At 32.6% G+C, this 10,901-nt stretch overlaps 2 protein-coding genes across 3 annotated transcripts in view; one reads left to right on the top strand and one right to left on the bottom strand.

Annotated features, from left to right (window-relative positions):
- Positions 1-3,555, bottom strand: part of LOC106105975 (nicotinamide/nicotinic acid mononucleotide adenylyltransferase 1) — a 9,355-nt gene extending 5,800 nt beyond the window's left edge. The window contains exons 1-2 of one of the 2 annotated variants that reach the window (XM_013286493.1): positions 3,325-3,555; positions 1,373-1,484 (exon numbers count right to left, since the gene is read on the bottom strand). In XM_013286493.1, coding sequence (XP_013141947.1) covers positions 1,373-1,484; positions 3,325-3,400 — 188 coding nt within the window. In that variant the 5' untranslated portion in view covers positions 3,401-3,555. The remainder of the gene's footprint in view (positions 1-1,372; positions 1,485-3,324) is intronic. The other variant, XM_013286492.1, reaches the window with a different exon arrangement.
- A 293-nt stretch (positions 3,556-3,848) lies between these two features.
- Positions 3,849-10,895, top strand: LOC106105974 (methionine--tRNA ligase, mitochondrial). The gene is made up of 10 exons (XM_013286491.1): positions 3,849-4,099; positions 4,214-4,312; positions 4,643-4,824; positions 5,786-5,905; positions 6,476-6,584; positions 7,239-7,357; positions 7,779-7,930; positions 8,732-8,937; positions 9,510-9,701; positions 10,406-10,895. Exons 1-10 carry the CDS (start codon positions 4,015-4,017, stop codon positions 10,786-10,788), a joined length of 1,647 nt encoding a protein of 548 aa, XP_013141945.1. The 5' UTR covers positions 3,849-4,014; the 3' UTR covers positions 10,789-10,895.
- Positions 10,896-10,901: the final 6 nt, after the last annotated feature.

The following is a 10,901-nucleotide window of genomic DNA, read 5'->3' as shown; positions in this document are numbered from 1 at the left end:
GATTAAAATGCTGGTATACCGCCATGACAGTGTGGCAGTGTTGCCATATACCACAGATAGATACATAGATAAATAAAGAGATTTTTTTTTTGAGAAAAATATTAGTAGATTTTTGTTAATTTACTAATATGTCCTTTAACCATTCCAGCTAGGATATGGTTCACAATAGTCGAATGGCGGGATTCGAACCCTTGACCTCAAGATCGGTGTCCGTACCCGAAACCATTAGGCTATTGGCGCTTAAGAGATAAGTATAGACGTAAAATAACGAAAGATAAATTAACGTTATTTCTAAACATACTTTTACGTAAAAGAAATAAATATACCGTAATATAGTATTTCTTTCAAGCATCTAATACATACAAATCAACTATGTACTCGAAAAACAAATTAAATTGTACATTTTTAAGTTATCAGTAACCTTAACCTGAACCACTTCTATAATTACGGTAAACTCGCAGCGCTCGTTACAACTGTGCTTGAATTTACGTTAAAACGATAAAATGCATTTCAAAATTACTACTACACTTTATAACTAAAATTGGCTTCACATTTTCAACATTTTCCAACGTTTTTATGAAGTGCTTAATTTAGTAAAGAAAGTAGGATTCAATACCTATCAAAGAAAAAATTTGAAAAACTTTATATTTCTCTTATTATTAACGAAATTAAAATGATTCTGATGTATCTTGAAAACACCACTCATTCTAACAGCCAAATACTGAAACGAAACTTAAACGCTTCGTATCTTTCCGCATACAATCTAATAAATGTATTTGTAAGGAATTCGTAATTTAACCGTAACCTTATATGGTTGTTCGGAAAGTAATTTCGTTTTTTCCCGTCAGAGGACTTAATTACGTTTTTTCGAAACCAACTTCACACTTAAGCCGCATAACCATTATATGTCTTGAGAGCTGATATTGCAAGGCTTGTGTGTGAAAAAGTTCTATTAATTCTACACAGTAGTTTTTGGTTGGTGCCCTTTTCGTCATATTTTACTTTTTTACTTCAGAAGAGGTAAAAATGCTGTCCAAGCGAGAAAAAAATTGCATTGAAGATGCACCACGGTCTGGAAGGCCGGTCGATGCAAATCGGCGAATAACCACACGAGAGATCAAATTTGTCTAATTCGACTGTTTATGGCCATGTCTTTATGTTATGTTAATAAATTGTCTTTCATGTTTCCCAAAAAAAACGAAACGACTTTCCGAACAACCTATTAATTTAGGAGCGATAACGAAAATAACGTTATAGTATTTTGCCGTATAGCTAAAGCTGTAGTAGAAACTTATCGATCCATAACATAGCAGTATTTCAAAAGAAATTAAAAATGAGTCACCATAAATATTCCAATGCTAAACTTAGTTACCTATGTTGTGCCGCAACAAGGTCTTTCTTGCCGTACGCGTCGTGTACAGGCGACATTATCCCCCCCACTATCGTCCCTAAACCCAAACTGTGTATGTAGTCTCGGGCTATTTCTGTAAAAAAACAATCCATAAATGTTACAAGTCTCATTTTTACTATCGAGAAACATCCATCAAATCCGTTGAAACATTCGAATTTATAAAGCCCGCTACAAACGTTTAGTTTATCTGAACGTTATCTGTCAGTTGTAAAACAGTCAGATCATTCAGATAAATCTTACATTATCATCATCAACAGCTATACATCCCCACCGAGGGACTCGTAGCCTACCCTAAGTAAGGGTAAATAGACCATAGTCAACCATGCTGCACTGCGGGTTGACTTCACACATATCTTTGAATTTCTTCGCAAATATGTGCATATCACAATGTTTTCCTTCACCGTAAGAACGTCGGGGAAATTATATACATATAAAAAATCGAAAAATCGAAAATCACATTGGTACATGGCGGGATTCGAACCTAAGACCTAAGATTACAAGTCAAGTACTTAAACAAAGGGAAAATCAATACAGTTTTTATTTTTATTTTTATTTTTCAGTTTGAGATAATATGTTAAACTGGGTATAATGTGCACCTCCATACATATTAAAAATAATAAGGCCCTGTCCCACCACTGGCTGATAGAGGCTCAGATATCTTAAAAATGACATCACTGTCAAATAATGGTACAAAATTTGATTTCCATTACATATTTTACACATTGATATGTTATCAGACAAATTATAATTTGGTGGGACAGGACCTTAACCTCTTAAATAAACTATCGTCTGATAAAAGTTTGTATTGTGCAAGGTTTACATAATACTGCAGTATATGAAACAATGGGAACTATTGGCTTAATTATCTTTTCATCTTAATATAAACAATTACCATAAAGTAAATATTTTCTATGATAAAACACACAATGTTATCTAAAACAATTATTTATTTACTAGCTTTTGCTTGCAACTCCGTCTGCATGGAATAAAAAAAAAAGGTTAGTATGCATACCCTGTGTACCAATGTGTTCCAGACTATCTTCTAAGTATATACCAAATTTCATCAAGAACCGTTCAGGCGTTTTGGCTTTAAACCGGCAAACATTCATCCATCCATCTAAACTTTCACATTTATAATATTAATATGAAATATGATATCTGAATAAGACAAATCTTACTTATGATATAAACTATATTTATTCCTTAAGGTACACCAATTGCATGTTCAAAATTCACAACCAAAATAATTATATCATAGACAAAGAAAAACAGAACACACAGATGATAGGTGTACACACACTTACAATAGAAGATTTTTTTAAATATCAAACATTAACTAGGCCATCTTTGATGTTTCACACTAGTTAATGTATGTGGGGTTGTGGCTCGATCAAAATAAAATAAACTTTTAATTTATTGCTACTTTTAATATTTACACTTGTTTCCAAAACACATCTTTATACATTCCTCTTTTTTCTCCTGACTCTCAACTTAAAACTTACTTTTAGCTTTACCTAATTACTTAATTTTAGCTTTCTTGTATTATATGTGCAAAAGTGTTAAATAAATAAATAAATAAATAAATAAATTAAGTATTTAATGTCAGTTACAAGAATGAAAAAACTATGATCAAGTAATAAAAATTAATTTCAGTATAGGTTATAATTTTATATATTCAACAATTGTAATTTAGAAATTTTTGTGTTTAATCATATTCGTAATCCCTCTTTCCTTACGGTCGACAGAATTATCTGTGTTAGGTGAACAGCATATATTTAGTCATTTGAATTTTTTAAAACTTATATTTCTCCTATGCTATTTTTTATGTATTTAGCAATCTATACTAATAAATATGCAAAAAATAAAAGTGCACTAATTTACATTTGTAATAAAAATATAAAAAAAATACTCACCAAACATACGCAAATGCATATAAGTCGGCGGACTAAAGCTGCCGCAAGCCATCAACACCACCTTTCCGTGCGACATGCTGTTTAAACTTAAATCTTTCACAATGTTTTATTCTGTTTTCACTCTTCTATTATCACATAAAAAAATATTCTGCTAAACTAGACTGCGATCGATTCCTTCTATTTATTTTCAATGACAAACTAAAATGTCAAAAGTCAAACTGAATGTAAATGTGTGAGTGCAGTACCTATAGCTCTACAGCAACATTTTATGTTAACGTATTGATTTATGCTGAGTTCTTTTTTGTTGTATTGTTATAATGTTATACCGGATACCCTCTAAATAAAACGATTCAAGTAATAAAAGAAGACTGAGATGAAAAAGGATTATCAACCGCCCCAAAAATTCTGATTATAAGAAAAATAAAGTGAGAAGTAACGGATAGTTGTTTTAACATTGTGAAAAAACCGAAACATTCTAATCTCAAAACGAACATCTCTAGAAATGTCAAAATGACATAAGACAAGCAGTAAAACATCAAAGTTAAAATTGTCAGTCGTAGAAATACTTTTGAAATATCGAATTTGATTTAGTAATTACTTAAAACATGAAATAAAAGTAATAAATAGACACAATTTCATTATTGCAAAATATAGCGATAGTATTATTGAAGTGGCATAAGGGTTTTAAAAATGAGATTAACAACAAGATTGCTCTCGTCTGTAGCGCGAAAGAGACCTTTTTACGTTACCACACCAATTTTTTACGTAAATGCCGGTAAGTTAAAAGTTTTAATACATCCTATTAAGTTCCAAGTTGCCTGAGCAATATAATATAGACTTAGAATAACGCTGATATGGGGTTTTTACTAAATTTGATTACTATTTTCAGCACCTCATCTTGGACATTTGTATACAGCATTGGTAGCAGACGCAGTTCAGAGATTTGAAAAACTCACAAACCCTGATTGTAATATAATATTTAGTACTGGTGAGTTTTAATATTATATTTAATCTTACTAATAAAATGTAAGTTTAGATGGATGGATGTTTGTTACAGTTTATTGTCTAAATGGCTAAATGAATCATGATGAAATTTGTCATAGATGTAGACCATAGTTTAATTCCATGCAGACAGAGTTGCATGCAAAAAATATTCTATAATTTTCTACAATATGATTTCAGTTCCATTTAAAGATAAAAATGTTTCACAATATCACAATAAAATGTAGCAGTTATAAAAACCATTGGGATTGACACAAGTTTTAGCTGAAACATCTTTTAAAAACTATTAATTTACTATTTTAATATTTGTACACAGGTACAGATGAACATGGGACAAAGATCCAACAAGCCGCAGCCAAAGCCAACCTCTCTCCTTCCACATACTGTGACAAAATATCTCAAGAATACATAAATCTGTTCAGAGACTTCAATATTAATTATACCGATTTCATACGGACTACTGAAGATAGACATAAGAAGGCTGTGACACATTTTTGGGTATGTTTTCATGTAAACCAAAATCCACCCCATAACCCTGTAACTTGGTGGTAACAGAATCTTTTCTTGGCATGATTTTCTTGCCTCTTACATAAATACGTAATTGAGCGCAAAGTGTTTAATGACAATTTTAATACACTACCCTTTCTTCTATTAATTACCCTTCCATTCCTATGATTATCATACATAAATATACATAATCCCTAAAAGCACACACACACACATAGTCACATTTGAATTCACAACATACATTTAATTTGAGCGAACTTGAGCGTCAGTGGCTCAGCAGCTTAAGCACTTGACTTGTAATCTACAGGTCTTGAGTTTGAATCCCGCCATACCAATGTGATTTTTCGAATTTCATATGTACATAATTTACTTGACGTTCTTACGGTGAATGAAAACATTGTGATGCACATATAGGAGAAAAAATTCAAATATATGTGTGAAGTCAACCCGCAGTGCTGCATGGTTAACTATGGCCTAATCACCCTAACTTAGATTAGGCTCCAAGCCCTGAGTGGGGATGTATAGTGAACTTTATAGCTCTTTACACTTAGTTTTAGCACTATTAGCACTTACTATTAGCATAGTTTTAACAGAATTTCGTGATTATGATTAGAGAAAGTTCTAATGTGATGTTAAATAGAACTGTGCAAAGCCAGAACTATTGAGATTTTTTTATTGCATCTACATTCAAGACAGTAATTAGAGATTATTAAAAAAATAATACAGTAGAACCTCAATTACTCAGACCTCGGTAATTTAAAAACCTCTATAACTTCAGCAAATTAATGTTCCCTTCCCATCAGAGCTCAAAACCTCTACAACATAGACTCTTGATAACTTAAAACCTCTATAACTTAAAGTATTTCTTGTTTCCCTTGGAAATTAACTTATCAAGGTTCTACTGTGTTAAAAAACAAGCGAATATTAATTAATTTTAAATAATTATTTACAGAAGGAACTTGTAAAACGAGATTACATTTACAAAGCAAAATACTCCGGCTGGTACAGTGTCAATGATGAGGCGTTTGTACCTGAGACACATTTACGTGAGGATATTGTGGACGGAGAAAAGGTTAGTTTATTATTTACTAGCTGTTGCTTGTGACTTTGGCTTGTATATACTGAGAATGTAGCTTTTTAATGGTGAAATAATATTTGAAATCGGATCATTCGTCTTTGAGTTACCACACATACAAAAATGCAAAACTTTCTGCTTTATTTTAAGTTGATAATTACTAGCATTTAAATTAAAGCGTTTTTAAAACACTGAGAGTGTAAAATCTTAGTTATTTATCTATACTTCTATACTATTATAATAAAGCGTAAACACACACTTTGTTGCCTAAGATGTCAGCATTTACAACATATTTTTGAATAATCCCTTTTTTAATAAAAAGTTTTACACTTGCGTCAGGCTTTAGGCTACATATTTTAACGCTATTAAACTTAGGGGGTAAATAATTTGGATAAAAACCCTAATGTGGGAAAGAGACCACAAGTTGCTGCCAACATCAAGGAAGCAAGGTTGTCATCATTAGATGTTTTTTTTTTCATCTTAAAAAACTGTAACATTTGACAATTAATAATAATAATCTTTTGTAATCTTTAATGTATCTTTTATACTTTAGTAATATAATTTAAGGTAAAAGTGTCAATAGAGTCTGGGCACAGTGTGGAGTGGACAGAAGAAACAAACTATATGTTCAGACTGAGTGCATTCAAAACACATCTGCAAGATTGGCTTAAAACAGGTAAGAATATATTATATATAATAAAAAAAACGCTATGTACTTTGTAAAGCTTTGATTTTCGGAATACATTAAGTTACATATTTTTATAATTTTTTTTACAAGAAGGATGTTAGTTATGAATGTGGAGGGGTACAGTGGTAGAGGTAGATCTAGAAAGAGATGGATGGATTGCGTGAAAGGTGACATGATCAAGAAGGGAGTGATGACTGAGATGACGTATGATAGAGTTATGTGGAGGACAAAAAACTGTTGCGCCACTACGGGAGTAGGATAAGGAGATGATGATGATGATGATTTTATTTTTTAAAATTTATAAATTTAATTATTAAGAGATTGGAAATGAAATTTGATTTTGTAAACTTTCGCATTTATTACTAAAATAGTTCATGTTTTCAATTCTACTATTAAAAGACTAAAGAAAAAAAAATACTTGTACAAATATAAGAAGTCAATTTTTTTTCTGACAATTTTATAAACAATCTAATTGTAATCTTTTATATTTTTTATTTTTTAGCCACTAAATGTATTATTATTCCCTAATGGGGAAGGTTTTGGCTCCTGCGACTGGGGAACCTATTGCAAGAGCCAAGGCTCTCGTAAAATATAATTTAATTACTGTAAAATAATAATGTTTTTATTTATTTGAATTTTCAGACGGAGTAGTAACTCCTAGCAGGTTTCAGAAGCAATTATTGGATTATTTAGACAAGGAAACTTATTTTCCGGATATTTCAGTCAGCAGACCTTCTTCCAGAGTGCACTGGGCTATTAGAGTAAGTTGGGATAATTGAAAACACATTGTTTAACGAAAAAAAAATGATTGTTTTTGTCAAAATTTGTTTATTTGTTTAAGCTACAGGTTACAAAGTAATTTAAATACAAAACTATATACAGGGTGATTTTTAATTAAAGAATTAATTTTTTTTACCGGTGTCAGTAGCTATTATTTTAGATTTTAGTAGCGAAAGTTTGGATGGATGGATGTTAATTTGTAGCCTAAACTACTGAATGGATTTTGATGCAATTTTACATAGCCTTGAAAAATACATAGATTACTTAATTTTACTTCTTTAACAAATTTAAGAAGAGAAAATACAACAAAAACTCCCAAAAAATATTACCTCAAATCGGATATTGCAGCAATTTTTTCTGCAGGCGTTATCCATACAAATCCAGATGTAAAATGTTCATCAGGTGCCAGGTGATGATGATCAGAGTATCTACGTGTGGCTGGACGCCCTCATCAACTACCTCTCCGTGATAGGGTACCCTGACGAGGAGGTGATGAGGAGGAGCGGCAGACCCTGGCCTGCTGATGTGCAGGTCGTCGGCAAAGATATACTTAAGTCAGTTTGTATATGCGAAAGTTTGGATGGATGTTTGTTAGAGTTTGTAGCCTAAACGGCTGCACGGATTTCAATGAAATTTAGTTTAAATGTAGAGGATAGTCTGGAAGATAACATAGGCTACTTGCTTTTGTTTTATTTAATACCTCGTGAACGGATTCGCGGACGGAAACTAGTAAGATAATACAGCATAAATACACACTACTTTGTGGCGTAGGATGTCAGCAATCACAGTATTTTTTTTATAATTATTGCTTTAATAAAAAGCCTTACACTTACGAGACGCTTTATATTATCACGTTATAAATCTTAGGGAGTAAATGATTTAGAGAAAACCGTTATGCGGGAAAGGACCAAAAACTACAAGCTGACAACATTAAATCAGCAAGATTACTGCTATTGGTAAATACAATAGCAAAAGCTTTCGTTATCATTTGTGTATTTTTTTATATTTGCTGAATTTTTTCAAATGCATATTTAGATAATAAAATATTTTTTACAATAATAAGTATTATTTCATTTGATTTTTGTATGTATTGAAATAACTTAATAAGTACTAGGCTGATTTCATAAATTATTTCATCATTAAAGCTACGTTACCAGTGAGTAACATAGGCTATATATTTAAATTTTTTTAGGATTTTTTAAAACTTTTTTAATAATAACTCGATAAGTACCGGGCTGATTTTCAAAGTTCTTGTACATATACTAATTTCCCCTTTATAATTATAAAGGGGAAAGATTTGTATATACAAATCTCTCTTTAATATTAGTATAGATGGGATCAGGTATATTATATAGGTTCCACGGTATCTACTGGCCTGCGTTCCTGATGGCGGCAGGCCAGTTCCCGGCGCGGCGGCTGCTGGCGCACGCGCACTGGACTGTGGACGGCACGAAGATGTCCAAGTCTGTAGGCAACGTGGTGGCCCCCGCGCTGGCGGGCGCTCCGCCCCCCGCACTGCGCTACGTGCTGCTCAGAGAGGCCACCATGGTCTCTGATGCTAGTAAGTGATTTACTCAGTGTTCTTACCTTGTTTTTTCAGATTTTTTTTTGTGTTGCAAAAAAAATTTTTTTTTGATTTTTTCAGATTTTTTGATTGAGAAAAGTTTGATAAGCACTATTTTTTAAGATGCTATTTTTAATTTTGCCATTTTTACTTAATATATTTTTTTCTAATTTTATTTTGTGTTGAATTTTAAAAAAATGCTCAAATCACTCTCGCATATTATTCCTCTTTAGTTAGGATCTTTTTTTATAAAAACATACTTCAATTTTATTACTTTTAAAGGTATTGGGGGTTCATTTTCCTATGAATATATCTTTATTTTTTAATTTGTTTAGTGTTCTATTATATTCAAACTCCGCTATATTATAATACTTCATACTAATATTATAAATGCAAAATGAAAAGATGGATGTTTGTTAGAGTTTGTAGCCTAAACTGCTGAACCGATCCCGATAAAATTTGGTATATGTGTAGAAAATAGTATAGAAGAACACATAGGCTACTTACAATTTTTTTATTAATTCGCGAACGAATTCGCAGACGAAAGGTAGTAATTAATTGTAATGCAGATTTCAGTGAGACGAAGTTAATAAACATAGCTAACTCAGAGTTAGCGGACACGTTGGGGAACTTGGCCGCCAGGTGCTCCGCGCCCGCGCTGCACGCACAGGGGACAGGACACGTCTCTGCCCCGGGCCTCGCGCGCTGCAGGGCAGAGGACATGGCAGGGAAACTTATGGACGCCGTCGAGAGACTGCCAGGTAAGATACTTCAGTTGGTTTCTTACAGCGGAAACATTCTCGAAAGCACAAAATGTTCAAGCTATTTCAATGAAATACCAAATTTTACTAATATAATTGTGAAAGTTTAGATGGATGGATGTTAGATGGATGTTTGTAGCCTAAAATGACTGGATCCAGATTATTGTCATAGATTTAAAGGATAATTTAGAACACAAAGGACATTTGTTTTTTTTAATTCCTCTCGAACGGAGTCGCAGATGAAAGCTAGCATTTTTATATAATACTAGCTGTTGCCTACGACTTCGTCCGCGTGGTATTAGAAAACATACGAACTATATAAATAACAAAAACTCTGGAATTAAGCTTATCCCACGTGTACTCCAGACTTTGTTTTATATCTGTGCCGAATTTCAATACGATATGTTGAACCGTTGCAGAATGATCGAGTGAACATTAAAAACTAAATTAATGAATCCCACGGGAACCGTAACTATTCCAGGGATAAAAAGTAGCCTATGTGTTCTTCCAGACTATACTCTATACCTGTGTCTAGGTTCATGGAGATCCGTTCAGTCGTTTAGGCTACAAACGCTAACAAACATCCATCCATCCATCCATCTAAACTTTCGCATTTATAATATTACTAAGATTATTATATGATAACTTTCCTACAAAAAGGGTTAATAATGTCAATTTTGATTGGAAATTTGATTTTTTTACAGATTTATGTCACGTTCACTACAGTAATTATCGATTCTACAAAGCGGCGGACGCTGTCATACATGTCCTGCACCTCGCTAATTTGTTCTTTGAAACGCAAAAACCTTGGGAATTAAAGAAGAAAAATGCCCAAGAAGAATTAGACACAGTTCTATACATAACTACGGAAACGTTAAGAATATGTGGTATTATTTTGCAACCTTTGATACCAGATCTGGCAACACAGTTGTTAGATAAACTACAAGTTCCCAAAGATAGTAGAAACTGGCAACATTGTGAAACACCCTCGTGGAAAATTGGGGAAGTTTTAACTAAAATACAGCCTGGAAAGTTTGTTTTATTTCAAAGGATTTATACTGATAAGAAAAAGAAAGTGCAAGTGTAAAAGTGTTTAATAATTGTGTTGTGGACGCTTGTATAGGGGCCGTCCATAAATTACGTCATCGATTTTTCCAACTTTAGACCTTCCCCCCCTACAATCATTCTATCGTCATTTCC

This window comes from Papilio polytes, unplaced genomic scaffold, assembly GCF_000836215.1.
Source record: "Papilio polytes unplaced genomic scaffold, Ppol_1.0 DF822622.1, whole genome shotgun sequence".
NCBI lineage: Eukaryota > Metazoa > Arthropoda > Insecta > Lepidoptera > Papilionidae > Papilio > Papilio polytes.
Note: the sequence above shows the minus strand (reverse complement) of the source record. Positions and strands in the feature narration are given on the sequence as shown.

Coding starts and splice junctions, on each gene's coding strand:
- LOC106105974 (XM_013286491.1), top strand. CDS start 4,015: ATGAGATTAACAACAAGATTGCTCTCGTCTGTAGCGCGAAAGAGACCT. Junction 5,906..6,475: donor ATATTGTGGACGGAGAAAAG/GTTAGTTTATTA, acceptor ATATAATTTAAG/GTAAAAGTGTCAATAGAGTC. Junction 7,358..7,778: donor GAGTGCACTGGGCTATTAGA/GTAAGTTGGGAT, acceptor AATGTTCATCAG/GTGCCAGGTGATGATGATCA.